Genomic DNA, 20,647 nt, shown 5'->3' with positions numbered 1-20,647 from the left:
ATTAACCCTTATATTTGCGTTAGGTTTCTAGAAATAGAAAATTATGAAGGTAGTTTGAATCATTATTATTATTTTAATGAACTTTTATTTTCATTTAAATAATATTTGTTTTTATCTATTTTCACTCATTCACTCACTCACTCATTCACTCTCCTTGCAGTTGGGTGAGAAACCTTCAGCCGTTCACCTCAAACATACTATAATTTTGCTATTCAACAGATTTCCCGAAACAAGCAACGGCTGAGATGCTGTCGAAGGCGCGTCGGTTCATGAGCGGCCCGGACAAGGATCGCGCCGCCCAGCTGCCCGTCCGGGGCTGTGACAAGCAGGACGTCGGCATCTACACGATCCGCGTCCCGGAGCTGCTCCAAGCGATGACCGAGTGACTCGAGACTAGATCCAATGCTGTCTTGTTAAAAACTACATAATTTATATCGCGACGTCTGAGGCTTCAAGTACGGGATGTGTATTGCGGAAATGCGTTTTTTATAATGTATATTTATATCGAGGGGTGAAAGTGACATTTATCTTTGTAATTAAAGGTCCGTTTTATTTGGTATCAGCATCAACCGTACGATGTTTTTAAAATTCAATTAAGTTTACTCGAATCAAATAACTTATATTTTTTTCAAATTTTCAAGTTTAAGCGGTTCTCCTGTAAATTTGCAAAAAGTGTCGCTTAAAAAACGTCCTTTTATCCCTCGATATATATATTATACCTATATAATTATACCTATATATATATATGTATTTTCGATTTAGAATAGTATTCAATTTCGTCCTGTGGGCATTGCAAAAAACGATTAAGAGATTTATCAGCAAATTCTCATGAGTTTAACAAAAGCAACGTGCAGCGATCTACAACCGGGAAGAGCGTATTGTAACTACCTCCACGATGCCTATAAAAAAGATAATAAAATCTTAATAATTTATATCGAGGGGTGAAAAGCTATTTTATCCGACCGCGACGGAGCAACGCGAAGCCGCTGTCGATCTGCCATCTGATCCCCGGATTCACTAGGTGCTTTTAGGACCCTTAAGCACCGGTCACCGTCCTCGTCGAACTCGTCGATTGAGGGTCCGACGAGCGAACTAACCCATAGACACAGCCCATTTATTCTCTCGCCGGATCTTCTCAGTGGGTCGCACTTCCGATCCGGTACTTAGATTCAGCGAAGCGCTGCTCTTGCTAGGGCTAGTGTTAGAAAATTCTCTCAGGTTGAGCCCGTGAGTTCACCGCGTAGCTGGTATAGCCTTTTAAGCTATCAGATAATAGGAAAAGAAAAAAAAAGAAAAGCTACTACATGGTTTAAGCGATTTTTCGCTTAATATTGTAATTGTAAATAAAGCAGATTTTTATTTGGTATGATAGCATCAACAGTTGGATTTTTTTATTGGAAATCGATTAAGTTTACTCCATTGAAATTCCCAAATCATCGTAACCTTTAAATGGCTCTCCTGTAAAGTTACAAAAATGTCGCTCAAACCAAATAGCCTTTCACTTCTCGATATAATAGACCGAACTTAAGTATACAGTATAAAAGTCAGATATAATAAAAAAATATTGTTGTGATGTATAAAAATCGTTAAGGCCTCAGTCGAGGTATGTACACTCACTCATCCGTGTCGCTCATACTACTAAGTATGTGTCTTCCAAATGAGAATACAAGTCTTCTCTGGCCATTTGTCAGCCTGAAGACTGCTCAGATCAGACCAAGCCACGCTGCCTCCGTGAAGAACTTGAGATTCCGTCTCCGCGGTGAGACCACAATCTCAATACCGATTTTTTTAACCTGTATTAAGACTATGTTAAGTAGTTTTAAGGAATGTTCGATACATTGATATCATTAAGATAATTAAATCAATAAGATATATTTTTAGTTTGTAAGATTACTCATTTTTTTTTATTAATGATTGTTTTTTCTATTATCTAAACTTTTGTATAACTCTTTAATACGTAGATTTATTAATATGGCGACTGCCGTGTAGGTCACCAGTGCCCTACGCGGCGCACTTATGTCGATTATCTACTGAGTTTCTCGCAGGATCGTCTCAGTAGGTCGCGTTTCCGATCCGGTGGTAGATTCTGCGAAGCACTGCTCTTGCTAGGGTTCGTGCTAGCAACGTCGTCAGGTTTGAGCCCCGTGAGCTCACCTACTAGTTAAGGTTACGCTGAAATAGCCTCTCAAGGATATCAGCATGAGTAGGAAAAAAAAGATGTCGATTTCTCTCTTCGATCTTTTCTTACTAAGGCGCCGGAATATCTAGTAGACTCTGGGAAAGGCGAATCCGAACGATACTGAGAATTAATTCAAATTCAAATTCAAATTCAAAATCATTTATTTCAACTTGGATGTCATCAAAAACACACTTGTTGAATGTCAAAATGTAAAAGAAAATGTTAACTCTACCACCGGTTCCAAAAAAGCCACAGTCCTGAGAAGAACCGGCGAAACAAACTCAGCGGGCTTTTTTATGTATTTTCTCAACTATTTTCTTCTTTTTTTTTTTTAAACAAGAAAACATATTTACAGTATACAAAAAGACAAGTCAAAAAAATACAATTCAAATAAATAATAATAATAATGAAAAATGAAAAGGCCAGGAGCGAACGCCTCATTCCCACGTAGTGCCATCTAGTAAAAAATCCTTAACTTTATAATATGCCTTGTTGCACAAACGTTCCTTGACAGTTTTCTTAAATCTATGAACAGGTAGTAGTTGAACGTTTTGTGGGATCTTGTTGAAAAGTTGTACACCCAGCCCCCTGAAAGAGTTGCTTATTTTCTTAATTCGAGCCGCCGGTAACGCAAGCCTATGTTTGTTCCTAGTGTTCACATTATGCAAATCGCAGACTCTGGGGAATTCTACAATGTTTTTACGCACGTACAATAAATTTTCAAAAATGTATTGGGACGCTAAAGTTAGAATTTTGATTTCCTTAAACTTGTCCCTCAAGGATTCCCTCGGGTGCATATTATAAATAGCACGAATAGCCCTCTTCTGCAGGATGAAAATCGTTTCGACATCGGCAGCATTACCCCATAGCAAAATGCCATAGGACATAACACTATGAAAATAACTGAAATAAACTAGACGTGCCGTATCTTCATCAGTATACGTTCGTATTTTTTTTACCGCAAACGCTGCAGAACTAAGTCTATTCGCTAACTTGCATATGTGAGGACCCCACTGCAGCCTGGAATCAACTGTTATACCAAGAAAAACTGTCGAATCAACAAGCTCCAGTGTCTCTCCACTTACAATGATATTAGTGTCTACTTGTCTAACATTGGGTGTGGTAAATTTTATACATTTTGTTTTTTTGTTATTTAATAACAGATTATTAACACTAAACCAATGTACCACGCGCGAGATAGCATCATTCACATCGTCATAATCTTCCAATTGTCGTTTAATTTTAAACAATAAGGATGTATCATCAGCGAATAATACGACCTCGTGACGGGTTTCAATAAACTTTGGTAAATCATTGATATACACAAGAAATAAGAAGGGACCCAATATGGAACCCTGAGGAACACCCATATTAAGTAAGACACCGGAAGATCTCTTTCCTTTAACGTCTACCTTTTGGATTCTTCCGGATAAATAAGATTTAATAAGTTCTAATGAAACGCCCCTAATACCATAATGGTGTAATTTCCTCAACAATGTATTATGCTCAACACAATCAAAAGCTTTAGATAAGTCGCAGAATACCCCAAGGGCATTATGCGATTCCTCCCAAGCCTGAAAAATATTTTTAATAAGATCTACACCTGCATCAATAGTCGAACGACCTCTAGTGAATCCATATTGTTTGTTATGAAGCAGGTTATTGGAATAGAAATGGTTCAAAAGCTGTTCCAAAATAATTTTTTCAAAAATTTTACTCAATGTAGGTAGTACTGAAATGGGTCTAAAGTTAGTGGGGTCAAAAGTACTACCAGATTTAAACAGAGGTATTATTTTACTATATTTCATTAGATCAGGAAACACACCATTATAAATACAGTCATTAAATATTGTAGCAAGGTAAGGTGCGATTATATCAATAATGGATTTTATAACCTTAATTGATATTCCCCATAAATCACCAGTTTTTTTAATATTAATGCTCTTGAAATTATCAATTATGTCCTTTATAGCAATATTTGTGAACTTAAAGTTAACACTGCATTCATCAACATGATCTTGCAGTAATGATTCGGCGACGGTAGGAGATGAAATTAAAGATTTTGTAGTAGAAGCTGGGATATCAGCAAAGTAGCGCTCAAAAGCACTGGCCACTTCTTGATGAGAAGTTATTATTTTATCATTGATTTTCAAAATTGATTCAGCATTGCTGTTTCTGACATTCCCAGTCTCCCTATTAATGATATTCCAAGTCATTTTAATTTTGTCAGGTGCATTTTTTATAAGTTTGCCTAAGTGCAATGACTTGGCCAATGTACAGACTTTTTTAAAAAGCTTGGAATATTTACAGACATACTCATGAAATGACTTATTATGATTATAGGATTTTTCATGATAAAGGTCATATAATCTCTGCCTACTTTTGTGAATTCCAACAGTCGCCCATTCATTGAATGATCTTTTATTATGTAAGATCAGAGTTTTAGAAGTAAAGATGGCACTAAATTCATCATTAATGCAATTAAATAAATCCATGTAGTGAACATTAGGATCTTCACTATAACAAACATTCGCAATTCTTGCCAAAACTTTACCTCTAAACTTCTCCATACGTCTAATATTAATAGGAACAAACTGTAGGTTTCTTGAACTATTAACATCTGTAACAGATTTAATTTTAAAAGATATGAATTGTCCACTGTGGTCTGAACTTAAATGATTAATAATATATTTATGCAAAGGTTTTACGTTTGTGAAAATATTATCTATACAGGTTGCCGATGTGCTAGTTTTTCTTGTGGGCTCTGAAAATAAATTGCTAAGGTTATATGATTTTAACAATGTTCTGAATCTAATAGTGGCATTTGTATTTTCTAATAAATTTATATTAAAATCACCACAGATAAAAATATGTTTATTAGAAACAGAGAGCTTTAATAAAACATGTTCCAATATATTTTCAAAAGAATCATATAACGAATTCGGGGGCCTGTACACACTTACAACAATGAATCGCTCAAGCTCTACACATGCCATTTCAATAATCCGTTCCACAGAGAGGCTCACAATGTCTCTACGTTCCTTACATTTATAATCTTTATTAACAATGATAAGAGAGCCTCCTCGTATAGCATTCTCTCTGCAGAAGGAACTCATAACCTGGTGATTTTTAAAATTACAATTTAATTCATATTTTTTAAGCCAATGTTCAGTTACACATAGAAAGTTGACTTTGTTGTAATCTAGAAACAAATCAATTTCAAGTTCTTTACCCATCAAACCTTGTAAGTTCTGATGCACCAGGTTGATCACAGTTGTTTTCAAAGAAACAGTATTTGTTGATGGGCTGTGTCCAAATAAATCATATTTACTGCAAGAGGTAAACTCTGTTGTCTTAGTATTTAATTTAAATTACTTGGAACGGATTCCAAATTAATAGATGTATAATTTATTTCTAACAGACATAAAAGACTAAACCATACATTAACAAACAAAAGAAGGGAAAGTTAGTCAATCCAGGCGCCTTAGTAACAGATATCGACATAATTACTTCAGTGCGCCGCGTAGGGCACCGGTGACCTACACGGCAGTCAACGTGTTAAAAAATTTAACTCTTTATAATCTTTGGAACGTTAAATTTAACATTCCCAAAAGTAATTGCCTTCTTGGCTCAGTGAATGTTATGATAGATTTCGTTACATTGCGCGCTAAAGGTGACTTCATTTGCGGTCACCATTCTGTATACTTGCCTCGTTAGCGAGAGCGTTTTGTCATTAAGTTTATATATAAATGGAGGGCGCAAGCGATCTGTACCGATAATTAAGTTCGTGAGCTTCTGTGGTCCCATTTGTAACAAGCTATCGGAGTTTTTTTTGTTACGACCCCAACGAAAGAATTAACTAAAAAAAAGGGTGCGTGTACTTATGTACGCGCGTAAGAAGTTATACTTTATTTTTATTAAATTTATTTCTACTTTTTTTAATTTAAATTTTAATCAATTTGAAAAAAAATCGATGAAACAACATCCTCAAACACGCATATTGGACATCCCTTTTCTTGATATCGTATAAATTCGGTAATTCTCGGTACGGTTCGGAAAGTTCACCTGAGTCTATATTCAGACTCGCCAAGTTACGTCGGTCGTATTGTAATGAGCGATTTAGTGGGCAACTTCATTCTGTTAATTCTGTGTCACGGTGCGCGCGCATCGTAAAATTTCACTCTCATCAATTTTTCATAACGCGCCTAAAGAAGTATAACTTCAATAACTACGCGTATTATAACAAGATTGAACGAATAACCGTTTGAATTATTATTCCGTTCCGGTTTTCCGAACGCGCAATGTAAAGCAAAGGCGGGTGGCCTTTTCTCGCATTTTTTTTTTTAATCAATCTTTAGGGACTTTATTATAATGTTTTAATGCGGCCAATTTGCGTTTACGGTAAGACTACATACAGTATTCATGTGGGAAACGGAACGTTTAGAGCGAAAGGGATGAATGTATGGCTGAGAAAGGGACAGGGAGAGATTGTTAACAAAATATATTGACCCTTTCACTCTAAGCGTTCCGTTTGCTACATTCGTGTTGTTTGGTTTTCGATCGTGGTTACTTTAAGAGATCAGTCTGACTAGAAGACCACAGTATTCATGTTGTGTGTAAATCTTAAATTCTATTCTCGATCCGCGAGGATCCGGATTACGTATAGGTTCGTCATCGACAACAGATTTGTGATAACGATGATGAGAGTACTTACAATTGAAGACATAAAGCGGATATGATATAATTTGTTAATTTTGAGAAAACTGGCAACAAACTTGTAATAAGTGCAATTTCTAAAAATAGCCTTTAAACTCGGAGTTTGAAGGTCTAATATGGTATATAGGCACACAACACCTTCGTTGAATGTAAAAACTAAAAAATCTTAAAAAATGGTACTTAACCCCTTTATCCACTCATGTCTTCAATTATTTCAAACCAAAGAAGCAGCAGGTGGGTGGTAAAAGTTTCGTCATTTCTTAGTTTGAAATCGACGGAATCCGTTAAGGACTTGACATTGTACACGAAAATTGAAAAAAAATGCGATGCTTTAAAAAAAGGTAATTATGTAGATTCTACCCACAAATTTAACTAATACTACAAGCAAATTAAAAAAAATTGATTACGTGTTGTGATATACCAAAAAAAAAGTAATTTGCTAAAATTTCAAGGTCCCCTTGGCAAATCCCATGGACCTATTGTCTTTTAGAAGATCAAAGAGCTTGCAGAGACGTTTTTTCTAGTCTCATAAAAGGTTTTTATAAAATTTTGAGAATCTCTATTATGAGGAGAGTTCAGTTTTAAAATTTGAAACTTTCAGTAGAATTTTACAGCAAACTTCGAAGGCGACGCATTGTTAAATTTAATACTATAAAGGTTCAAGTCAGCAGGAAAGCCTGGTTTTTGAGAATGTCATCATTCTTAAAAAAATATAAATATTTACCTTGTCAGATGACAAGTTTTCGTCCGCTGCCGTGGTTCGGAAGATTCCCATGCAGTGGACCTTTAATTATGTTTCTGTCTCGTGGTGTCTAAGGGCGCTTCCTGCACCATTTGACTTTTCGCCAAGTTAAACTTGAACCGGATTTTGATATCAAATCCTTCAGTAGATTTTTCCAGAAATTCGTTTTTGGAAATTTCGAAAATGTTGTAAAGCACTGTAATTGTTGGAGTGTTCTTTAATTTCATTTCGAGCTTACAAATGATGGCTCGGATTGAGGTTTTTGTGGCCCCAAAAATACCGTCAGCACGAACGGTGTTATTTTTAAGGTCTCTTCGCCAATTTTAATTCGACCTTTTGGGTCGTTCTTGGCGACGCTATTGTGACCCTTTCCGAACATTTAAATGTAGGAGAAATTTCTCTTACAAAGTGATATGTCGGGTCAGGTTCAAACTGAAGCGTTTGGTGACCTGACGACATTAACTTTCAGGATTTTGTACAGGAGAAACACAAAGCTGTAATGATGTTACATTTCAGCGGGTCTTTTTATGTCTTAACATACGTTATTTTAATGTGTGTTGGATTTTATAGTAAGCGGCACGTAAGTTGGCAAGGTTTTGGTGTAGTGGGGGTAATGACGCGCATAATGCGCATTGCAACAAAAAAATGGTCACTTTTATTGGCCGCATATAATTTAATTTTATTTAACTTTTTATTTGCCACAATTTATTTTTAAGCCTGTGTGCTTAGAAGAAAGTTAAAGAAAAGAGAGGAATTCGTGAAGTGTATTAGGTGTTATAAATAAAATACAATTAAAAGTTCAGAAGTTTATTTAAAAAAATATACTTAATATTAAAAATTATGTGTCGCCGTCGTCACTATCGTTTTCTAATAGTGCTACCTCTTGCATTAAATTTATGGTAGCACCTGAGCTGGTGGAAAGAGTTGGCTCCTCATCCTCGACATAACTCTCGTCGCTGGAAGAGTCGCTGTCGTCACTGGCGTAAATAATAAAATGCTCAGTGACTGAATCGACTATATGGTCATTGGTATTTGGTCCTGGCATTGCAAACAAATTTAAAACAATAATAACAACTCGTAACAAAAACTCAATATAAACAAAGGGTTCCACCAACTTTAGTAGGCGCATGTGTAATCGGGAGTGAACGGAACGTGGACGCGGTGCGGGAGGGGAGGGTCGACTGACTCACCAATCGCGCGCTCGGTAAGGTGCTACGTCTTTCCCCGCGTCCCGCTTGACAACCAAAGAAACCTAAAAAACGACTTCTGCGCATCTATTGACTCTTGCCAAGTTACGTGCTGGGGACTATACTTGAATTTTCAAGTTAGTTATTAAATCCAACGGGTTCACTGTTGTGAATACCGTTTTCTAAATCATTTAAGCTTGCTTGATATAGAGACGTCACCAAGGCCATAATTACCTTTTGCCGAGTCTTTTTGGCAGTGACATATTTTTGCCTAATTACATTTTGATCCGCTTTTTTATCAGCTTATTTACGGTCCGGACTAAGCTAAGCTCAGTCCCCCGACAAGTTAGCACGCTATGAACGTGCGCAGAATCGCCTGGAAACGTGAACGCGGCAACTTTCATTTGAATTTTACAGCAAATTTCAAGTTGGAATCTCGTTTCATTTTAGGCACACCCGCTTTATTTCAAAACCCTGCAGATTCCAATGATGGATATTGTAGGGAATTTTTTCGATTTTTCGATCTAACAATTCTTTTGGGGTGACGTGGGCCCTGTAAATACGTGGTCGCATCTGTATAGACTGCATAAGCCACTGCCAAGATATCAAGCCAAGAACTCTACGAATAAAAAGACATACATAGTTTTTTGCGAATCATTTTTGTTTTAATATGGTGCTAATTGAAGCGACTGGATTTGTGATGCGATTGTATTTTTTCAAAAAGAAAAAGAACACTTAACTCTCGTACAGTAAGGTAGTGCGTGAAGTAAACGTACCTATGAATGTGTGTGCTCGATGCATCCTGTATGCTTTTTTTTATAAATGCGACAAATGTTTTTGTAGTTTTACCTTCAAAATCATGTATTCGAAGAATTTGCCTACTAAAATTATATAGGACAGCGCCGTGAGATGACAACGAACCGTTGTCTGAAATGCCACGGCTAGATTGTTCCAGAATTCGAAATGTGTAACCTTTGAATATGTGATTTAAAATAAACGCTTGATTTTGTTTTGTTTTATTTGTTTGCTATTTATTTTTTATCTATTCTAATAGTTGCAGTTTATCTTGTATGGGAGTTGATAAATTAATTAAATGGCTATATTTCCTGTGGAATATTTGGCATCAAGTCAAGTAATGCTTGGACAGAACTTTTTTGTTTTTGTCGCCGTTAATTTTGTGACTTTTAGTTAAGTCGATTCGAGCTCTTGCGGAGAATTCGTCAGTAGAGTTTGACAGCAAATTTCGAGTCACGTTGATAACTCCAAAGTTTTACAGCAAATTTCGAGTCACGTTGTTAACTCCAAATGCTTAACGCGCCGGAATTATTAGAGTTGACTCATTACTTGAATTAATTATAAGGTCATTTGTGGATTTCTTTAAGAATTTGAATTTTAGTAAAGAATCCTTTGACCAAGACTTTGGTAATGTCAATCCAAGCTATGCTTGGTCAGACACAAATCTCGATTGGAGCCATTAATGCTTAAAAATCCAATGGTGCTACTCCAAACTGTCGTAAAGTATCCTTCAGTAGAGTTTTACAGCAAATTTCATGTCACGTTGTTAACTTCAAATGCTTAACGCGCCGGAGTTATTAGAGTTGACTTAATACTTGAATTAATTTAAAGGTCATTCCTGTAGTTCTTTACAAAATTGAATGATGGTAAACAATCCTTTGACTAACATTTTGATAGTGTCAACCCAAGTTAGCTTGGTCAGACATATCTCTGGATTGAAGCCATTAATTTTTAATAATCCAATGCGTTCACTCCAAACGGTGTAAAGAATCCTTCAGTAGAATTTTACAGCAAATAAAGATTAGAGTAATGTTTCAAATCACGCTATAATTTCAACCGTGCGAATGGTTTGGCTGCTGGCCGCCATAGCTCGAAGCGATGTGGATTATTCTCATGCATATCTAGTTCCATGACAAGTTCCTGTTGTGATAACTTGAATGAGACATCTGAGTTTGTCATGTATCTTATAGTTCTTGGATCTGTCTTCGGATAGAACTTGAAATATAATAATTAAATAAATTTCAATCACAGCTCCCGCGGTCCTTTGTTTTACAAGCTTTGTTTACTCTGGGATTTTATGGGCTCAGATAAAGTTATACTTGAACAGAGCTTTTCTGGTTTTAGGGCTGTTTGTTTCATGGCATTTAATTGAAACGATTCGAGCTATTGCAGAGAATCCTTCAGTAGAGTTTTACAGCAAATTTCGAGTCACGTTGTTGGCTCCAAATGCTTAACGCGCCGGAGTTATTAGAGTTGGCTTATTACTTGAATTAATTAAATATTTCTTGGATTTCTTTACGAAATTGGTTTTTAGTAAATAATCTTTTGACCAAGACTTTGATAGTGTCAATCCAAGTTAGACTTGGCCAGATATATTTTACAATTAGAGCCATTTACTTTTAATGATCCAATAGGGTCATTATAAGCTGTCATAAAGAATCCTTCGTAGAGTTATACAGCAAATTTTGAGTCACGTTGTGAACTCCAAATGCTTAACGCGCCGGAGTTATTAGAGTTGACTTATTACTTGAATTAATTAGGAGGTCATTTGTAGAGTTCTTTAGGAAATTGAATTTCGGTAAATGATCCTTTGACCAAGGCTTTGGAAGTGTCAATCCAAGCTATGCTTGGTCAGACACATCTCTCGATTGGAGCCATTAATGCTTAAAAATCCAATGGAGCCTCTCCAAACTGTCGTAAAGTATCCTTCAGTAGAGTTTTACAGCTAATTTCAAGTCACGTTGTTAACTCCAAATGCTTAACGCGCCGGAGTCATTGGAGTTGATTTAGTACTTGAATTAATTTAAAGGTCATTCCTGTAGTTCTTTACAAAATTGAATTATGGTAAACAATCCTTTGACTAACATTTTGATAGTGTCAACCCAAGTTAGCTTGGTCAGACACATCTCTCGATTGGAGCCATTAAGTTTAAAAATCCAATGGAGCCACTCATAACTGTCGTAAAGTATCCTTCAGTAGGGTTTTACAGCAAATTTTGAGTCACTGTTATCTCCAAATGCTTAACGCGCCGGAGTTATTAGAGTTGACTTATTACTAGGATTAATTAGAAGGTCATTTCTGGAGTTCTTTACGAAATTGGTTTTTAATAAAGATTCCTTTGACCAAGACTTTGATAGTGTCAATCCAAGCTATGCGTGGTCAGACATGTTTCTTGATTGAGGTCATTTATTTTAAATAATCCAATCAATCCGCCCGAGCCTATCATGAAGAATCCTTCACTAGAGTTTTACAGCTTTAGCTAATTCTACTCGCAAATAAAAAAAAAACAAATAATTGACGAGTTGCGATGTTCCAAAAAAGCATTGACCTATATAGTAAAAAAAAGTATTTAGATTGCTAAAATTTCAAGGTCCCCTTGGCAAATCCCTCGGACCTATTGACTTTTAGTAGATCAAAGAGCTTGCAGAGACGTTTTTTCTAGTCTCATAAAAGGTTTTTATAAAATTTTGAGAATCTCTATTGTGAGAGTTCAGTTTTAAAACTTGAAACTTTCAGTAGTATTTTACAGCAAACTTCGATGGCGACGCATTGTTAAATTTAATACTATAAAGGTTCAAGTCAGCAGGAAAGCCTGGTTTTTGAGAATGTCATCATTCTTAAAAAAATATAAATATTTACCTTGTCAGATGACAAGTTTTCGTCCGCTGCCGTGGTTCGGAAGATTCCCATGCAGTGGACCTTTAATTATGTTTCTGTCTCGTGGTGTCTAAGGGCGCTTCCTGCACCATTTGACTTTTCGCCAAGTTAAACTTGAACCGGATTTTGATATCAAATCCTTCAGTAGATTTTTCCAGAAATTCGTTTTTGGAAATTTCGAAAATGTTGTAAAGCACTGTAATTGTTGGAGTGTTCTTTAATTTCATTTCGAGCTTACAAATGATGGCTCGGATTGAGGTTTTTGTGGCCCCAAAAATACCGTCAGCACGAACGGTGTTATTTTTAAGGTCTCTTCGCCAATTTTAATTCGACCTTTTGGGTCGTTCTTGGCGACGCTATTGTGACCCTTTCCGAACATTTAAATGTAGGAGAAATTTCTCTTACAAAGTGATATGTCGGGTCAGGTTCAAACTGAAGCGTTTGGTGACCTGACGACATTAACTTTCAGGATTTTGTACAGGAGAAACACAAAGCTGTAATGATGTTACATTTCAGCGGGTCTTTTTATGTCTTAACATACGTTATTTTAATGTGTGTTGGATTTTATAGTAAGCGGCACGTAAGTTGGCAAGGTTTTGGTGTAGTGGGGGTAATGACGCGCATAATGCGCATTGCAACAAAAAAATGGTCACTTTTATTGGCCGCATATAATTTAATTTTATTTAACTTTTTATTTGCCACAATTTATTTTTAAGCCTGTGTGCTTAGAAGAAAGTTAAAGAAAAGAGAGGAATTCGTGAAGTGTATTAGGTGTTATAAATAAAATACAATTAAAAGTTCAGAAGTTTATTTAAAAAAATATACTTAATATTAAAAATTATGTGTCGCCGTCGTCACTATCGTTTTCTAATAGTGCTACCTCTTGCATTAAATTTATGGTAGCACCTGAGCTGGTGGAAAGAGTTGGCTCCTCATCCTCGACATAACTCTCGTCGCTGGAAGAGTCGCTGTCGTCACTGGCGTAAATAATAAAATGCTCAGTGACTGAATCGACTATATGGTCATTGGTATTTGGTCCTGGCATTGCAAACAAATTTAAAACAATAATAACAACTCGTAACAAAAACTCAATATAAACAAAGGGTTCCACCAACTTTAGTAGGCGCATGTGTAATCGGGAGTGAACGGAACGTGGACGCGGTGCGGGAGGGGAGGGTCGACTGACTCACCAATCGCGCGCTCGGAAAGGTGCTACGTCTTTCCCCGCGTCCCGCTTGACAACCAAAGAAACCTAAAAAACGACTTCTGCGCATCTATTGACTCTTGCCAAGTTACGTGCTGGGGACTATACTTGAATTTTCAAGTTAGTTATTAAATCCAACGGGTTCACTGTTGTGAATACCGTTTTCTAAATCATTTAAGCTTGCTTGATATAGAGACGTCACCAAGGCCATAATTACCTTTTGCCGAGTCTTTTTGGCAGTGACATATTTTTGCCTAATTACATTTTGATCCGCTTTTTTATCAGCTTATTTACGGTCCGGACTAAGCTAAGCTCAGTCCCCCGACAAGTTAGCACGCTATGAACGTGCGCAGAATCGCCTGGAAACGTGAACGCGGCAACTTTCATTTGAATTTTACAGCAAATTTCAAGTTGGAATCTCGTTTCATTTTAGGCACACCCGGTTTATTTCAAAACCCTGCAGATTCCAATGATGGATATTGTAGGAATTTTCTCGATTTTTCTATCTAACAATTCTTTTGGGTGACGTGGGCCCTGTAAATACGTGGTCGCATCTATATAGACTGCATAAGCCACTGCCAAGATATCAAGCCAAGAACTCTACGAATAAAAAGACATACATAGTTTTTTGCGAATCATTTTTGTTTTAATATGGTGCTAATTGAAGCGACTGGATTTGCGATGCGATTGTATTTTTTCAAAAAGAAAAAGAAAACTTAACTCTCGTACAGTAAGGTAGTGCGTGAAGTAAACGTACCTATGAATGTGTGTGCTCGATGCATCCTGTATGCTTTTTTTTATAAATGCGACAAATGTTTTTGTAGTTTTACCTTCAAAATCATGTATTCGAAGAATTTGCGTACTAAAATTATATAGGACAGCGCCGTGAGATGACAACGAACCGTTGTCTGAAATGCCACGGCTAGATTGTTCCAGAATTCGAAATGTGTAACCTTTGAATATATGATTTAAAATAAACGCTTGATTTTGTTTTGTTTTATTTGTTTGCTATTTGTTTTTTATCTATTCTAATAGTTGCAGTTTAATTTGTATGGGAGTTGATAAATTAATTAAATGGCTATATTTCCTGTGGAATATTTGGCATCAAGTCAAATAATGCTTGGACAGAGCTTTTTTGGTTTTGTCGCCGTTAATTTTGTGACTTTTAGTTAAGTCGATTCGAGCTGTTGCGGAGAATTCGTCAGTCGAGTTTTACAGCAAATTTCGAGTCACGTTGATAACTCCAAATGCTTAACGCGCCGGAGTTATCAGAGTTGACTTATTACTTGAATTAATTGAAAGGTCATTTCCGCAGTTCTTTACAAAATTTAATTTCGGTAAAGAATCCTTTGACCAACATGTTGATATCATAATCCAAGCTATGCTTGGAAAGATATTGTTCTCGTTTGGAGCCATTAATGTTCAAAACTCCAAAGGAGCCACTCCAAACTGTCATAAAGAATCCTTCAGTAGAGTTTTACAGCAAATTTCGAGTCACGTTGTTGGCTTCAAATGCTTAACGCGCCGGAGTTATTAGAGTTGACTTATTACTTGAATTAAATATTTCTTGGATTTCTTTACGAAATTGGTTTTTAGTAAATAATTTTTGAAGACTTTGATAGTGTCAATCCAAGTTAGGCTTGGCCAGATATATTTTACAGTTAGAGCCATTTATTTTTAATGATCCAATAGGGTCATTATAAGCTGTCATAAAGAATCCTTCGTGGAGTTTTACAGCAAATTTTGAGTCTCGTTGTTAACTCCAAATGCTTAACGCGCCGGAGTTATTAGAGTTGACTCATTACTAGAATTAATTAGGAGGTCATTTGTAGAGTTCTTTAGGAAATTGAATTTCGGTAAATGATCCTTTGACCAAGACTTTGGAAGTGTCAATCCAAGCTATGCTTGGTCAGACACATCTCTCGATTGGAGCCATTAATGGTTAAAAATCCAATGGAGCCACTCCAAACTGTCGTAAAGTATCCTTCAGTAGAGTTTTACAGCAAATTTCGAGTCACGTTGTTAACTCCAAATGCTTAACGCGCCGGAGTTATTAGAGTTGATTTAGTACTTAGAATTAATTAGGAGGTCATTTTTGCACCTCTTTACGAAATTGATTTTTGGTAAAGAATCCTTTGACCAACATTATGATGTCACAATGCAAGCTACAATTGGAAAGATATTGTTCTGGCTTGGAGCCATTTCAAGTTATCGGAAAGAGTCCTTCAGTAGAATTTTACAGCAAATAAAAGATTAGAGTAATGTTTCAAATCACGCTATAATTTCAACCGGGCGAATGGTTTGGCTGCTGGCCGTCATAGCTCTAAGCGATGTGGATTATATTCATGCATATCTAGTTCCATGACAAGTTCCTGCTGTGATAACTTGAATGAGACATCTGAGTTTGTTATGTATCTTATAGTTCTTGGATCTATCGTCGGATGACATTTGAAATTAATAATTAAATAGATCGCAAGCACAGCTCCCGCGGTACTTTGTTTTACTAGTTTTGATTACGCTGGGATTTTATGGCCTCAGGTTTTACTATACTTGGACAGAGTTTTTCTGGTTTTACAGCTGTCAAGGCCATATCTGGAGTTCTTTACGAAATTGAATTAGGGTAAAACATCCTTTGACCCAGACTTTAATAGTGTCAATCCAAGCTATGCGTGGTCAGACATGTTTCTTGATTGAAGTCATTAATTTTAAATAATTCAATGAATCCTTCAAATCCTTCGGACCTATTGACTTTTAGTAGATTAAAGAGCTTGCAGATACGTTTTTTCTAGTCCCATAAAAGGTTTTTATAAAATTTTGAGAATCTATTGTGAGGAGAGTTCAGTTGTAAAACTTGAAACTTTCAGTAGAATTTTACAGCAAACTTTGATGGCGACGCATTGTTAAATTTAATACTATAGAGATTCAAGTCAGCAGGAAAGCCTGGTTTTTGGGAATGTCACCATCCTTAAAAAAATATAAATATTTACCTTGTCAGATGACAAGTTTTCGTCCGCTTCCGTGGTTCGGAAGATTCCCATGCAGTGGATGTTTATGTTTCTGTCTTGTGGTGTCTAAGGGCGCTTCCTGCACCATTTGACTTTTCGCCAAGTTAAACTTGAACCGGATTTTGATATCAAATCCTTCAGTAGATTTTTCCAGAAATTCGTTTTTGGAAATTTCGAAAATGTTGTAAAGCACTGTATTTATTGGAGTGTTCTTTAATTTCATTTCGAGCTTACAAATGATGGCTTGGATTGAGGTTTTTGTGGCCCCAAAAATACCGTCAGCACGAACGGTTTTATTTTTAAGGTCTCTTCGCCAATTTTAATTCGACCTTTTGGGTCGTTCTTGGCGACGCTATTGTGACCCTTTCCGGACATTTAATTGTAGGAGAAATTTCTCTCACAAAGTGATATGTCGGGTCAGGTTCAAACTGAAGCGTTTGGTGACCTGACGACATTAACTTTCAGTGGATTTTGTTACATTTCAGCGGGTCTCTTTATGTCTTAACATATGTTATTTTAATGTGTGTTGGATTTTATAGTAAGCGGCACATAAGTTGGCAAGGTTTTGGTGTAGTGGGGGTAATGACGCGCATAATGCACATTGCCACAAAAAAATGGTCACTTTTATTGCCCGCATATAATTTAATTTTATTTTAGTTAACTTTTTATTTGCCACAATTTATTTTTAAGCCTGTGTGCTTAGAAGAAAGTTAAAGAAAAGAGAGGAATTCGTGAAGTGTATTAGGTGTTATAAATAAAATACAATTAAAAGTTCAGAAGTTTATTTAAAAAAATATACTTAATATTAAAAATTATGTGTCGCCGTCGTCACTATCGTTTTCTAATAGTGCTACCTCTTGCATTAAATTTATGGTAGTACCTGAGCTGGTGGAAAGAGTTGGCTCCTCATCCTCGACATAACTCTCGTCGCTGGAAGAGTCGCTGTCGTCACTGGCGTAAATAATAAAATGCTCAGTGACTGAATCGACTATATGGTCATTGGTATTTGGTCCTGGCATTGCAAACAAATTTAAAACAATAATAACAACTCGTAACAAAAACTCAATATAAACAAAGGGTTCCACCAACTTTAGTAGGCGCATGTGTAATCGGGAGTGAACGGAACGTGGACGCGGTGCGGGAGGGGAGGGTCGACTGACTCACCAATCGCGCGCTCGGAAAGGTGCTACGTCTTTCCCCGCGTCCCGCTTGACAACCAAAGAGACCTAAAAAACGACTTCTGCGCATCTAATGACTCTTGCCAAGTTACGTGCCGGGGACTATACATCAATTTTCAAGTTAGTTATTAAATCCAACGGGTTCACTGTTGTGAATACCGTTTTCTAAATCATTTAAGCTTGCTTGATATAGAGATGTCACCAAGGCCATAATTACCTTTTGCCGAGTCTTTTTGGCAGTGACATATTTTTGCCTAATTACATTTTGATCCGCTTTTTTATCAGCTTATTTACGGTGCTGACTAAGCTAAGCTCAGTCCCCCGACAAGCTAGCACGCTATGAACGTGCGCAGAATCGCCTGGAAACGTGAACGCGGCAACTTTCATTTGAATTTTACAGCAAATTTCAAGTTGGAATCTCGTTTCATTTTAGGCACACCCGGTTTATTTCAAAACCCTGCAGATTCCAATGATGGATATTGTAGGAATTTTCTCGATTTTTCTATCTAATAATTCTTTGGGGTGACGTGGGCCCTGTAAATACGTGGTTGCATCTGTATAGACTGCATAAGCCACTGCCAAGATATCAAGCCAAGAACTCTACGAATAAAAAGACATACATAGTTTTTTGCGAATCATTTTTGTTTTAATATGGTGCTAATTGAAGCGACTGGATTTGTGATGCGATTGTATTTTTTCAAAAAGAAAAAGAACACTTAACTCTCGTACAGTAAGGTAGTGCGTGAAGTAAACGTACCTATGAATGTGTGTGCTCGATGCATCCTGTATGCTTTTTTTTATAAATGCGACAAATGTTTTTGTAGTTTTACCTTCAAAATCATGTATTCGAAGAATTTGCCTACTAAAATTATATAGGACAGCGCCGTGAGATGACAACGAACCGTTGTCTGAAATGCCACGGCTAGATTGTTCCAGAATTCGAAATGTGTAACCTTTGAATATGTGATTTAAAATAAACGCTTGATTTTGTTTTGTTTTATTTGTTTGCTATTTATTTTTTATCTTTTCTAATAGTTGCAGTTTAATTTGTATGGGAGTTGATAAATAAATTAAATGGCTATATTTCCTGTGGAATATTTGGCATCAAGTCAAATAATGCTTGGACAGAGCTTTTTTGGTTTTGTCGCCGTTAATTTCGTGACTTTTAGTTAAGTCGATTCGAGCTCTTGCGGAGAATTCGTCACTAGAGTTTGACAGCAAATTTCGAGTCACGTTGTTCACTCCAAATGCTTAACGCGCCGGAGTTATCAGAGTTGACTTATTACTTGAATTAATTATAAGGTCATTTGTGGATTTCTTTAAGAATTTGAATTTTGGTAAAGAATCCTTTGACCAAGACTTTGGTAATGTCAATCCAAGCTACGCTTGGTCAGACACATCTCTCGATTGGAGCCATTAATGCTTAAAAATCCAATGGTGCCACTCCAAACTGTCGTAAAGTATCCTTCAGTAGAGTTTTACAGCAAATTTCATGTCACGTTGTTAACTCCAAATGCTTAACGCGCCGGAGTTATTAGAGTTGACTTAATACTTGAATTAATTTAAAGGTCATTCCTGTAGTTCTTTACAAAATTGAATTATGGTAAACAATCCTTTGACTAACATTTTGATAGTGTCAACCCAAGTTAGCTTGGTCAGACACATCTCTCGATTGGAGCCATTAAGTTTAAAAATCCAATGGAGCCACTCATAACTGTCGTAAAGTATCCTTCAGTAGAGTTTTACAGCAAATTTTGAGTCACGTTGTTATCTCCAAATGCTTAACGCGCCGGAGTTATTAGAGTTGACTTATTACTAGGATTAATTAGAAGGTCATTTTTGGAGTTCTTTACGAAATTGGTTTTTAGTAAAGAATCCTTTGACCAAGACTTTGATAGTGTCAATCCAAGCTATGCGTGGTCAGACATGTTTCTTGATTGAGGTCATTTATTTTAAATAATCCAATCAATCCGCCCGAGCCTATCATGAAGAATCCTTCACTAGAGTTTTACAGCTTTAGCTAATTCTACTCGCAAATAAAAAAAAACAAATAATTGACGAGTTGCGATGTTCCAAAAAAAGCATTGACCTATATAGTAAAAAAAAGTATTTAGATTGCTAAAATTTCAAGGTCCCCTTGGCAAATCCCTCGGACCTATTGACTTTTAGTAGATCAAAGAGCTTGCAGAGACGTTTTTTCTAGTCTGATAAAAGGTTTTTATAAAATTTTGAAAATCTCTATTGTGAGTAATTCAGTTTTAAAACTTGAAACTTTCAGTAGAATTTTACAGCAAACTTCGATGGCGACGCATTGATAAATTTAATACTATAGAGATTCAAGTCAGCAGGAAAGCCTGGTTTTTGGGAATGTCACCATCCTTAAAAAAATATAAATATTTACCTTGTCAGATGACAAGTTTTCGTCCGCTTCCGTGGTTCGGAAGATTCCCATGCAGTGGATGTTTATGTTTCTGTCTTGTGGTGTCTAAGGGCGCTTCCTGCACCATTTGACTTTTCGCCAAGTTAAACTTGAACCGGATTTTGATATCAAATCCTTCAGTAGATTTTTCCAGAAATTCGTTTTTGGTAATTTCGAATATGTTGTAAAGCACTGTAATTGTTGGAGTGTTCTTTAATTTCATTTCGAGCTTACAAATGATGGCTTGGATTGAAGCTTTTCTGGCCCCAAAAATACCGTCAGCACGAACGGTGTTATTTTTAAGGTCTCTTCGCCAATTTTAATTCGACCCTTTGGGTCGTTCTA

At 36.4% G+C, this 20,647-nt stretch overlaps 1 protein-coding gene and 1 non-coding gene across 9 annotated transcripts in view; both read left to right on the top strand.

Moving 5' to 3' along the window:
- LOC101739668 (uncharacterized) overlaps nt 1–18,883 on the top strand; it is a 61,509-nt gene extending 42,626 nt beyond the window's left edge. For all 8 annotated transcript variants that reach the window (XM_062670938.1, XM_062670941.1, XM_062670940.1 and 5 more), the window contains one exon: nt 220–18,883. In XM_062670938.1, coding sequence (XP_062526922.1) covers nt 220–386 — 167 coding nt within the window. In that variant the 3' untranslated portion in view covers nt 387–18,883. The remainder of the gene's footprint in view (nt 1–219) is intronic.
- Mir3355 (microRNA mir-3355) lies at nt 7,447–7,592 on the top strand. Its single transcript, NR_107633.1, is given in 1 exon segment — nt 7,447–7,592. It is a non-coding gene; the product is annotated as a microRNA mir-3355 (primary transcript).
- Nucleotides 18,884–20,647: the final 1,764 nt, after the last annotated feature.

This window comes from Bombyx mori, chromosome 11 (assembly GCF_030269925.1).
Source record: "Bombyx mori chromosome 11, ASM3026992v2".
Taxonomy (NCBI): domain Eukaryota; kingdom Metazoa; phylum Arthropoda; class Insecta; order Lepidoptera; family Bombycidae; genus Bombyx; species Bombyx mori.
Note: the sequence above shows the minus strand (reverse complement) of the source record. Positions and strands in the feature narration are given on the sequence as shown.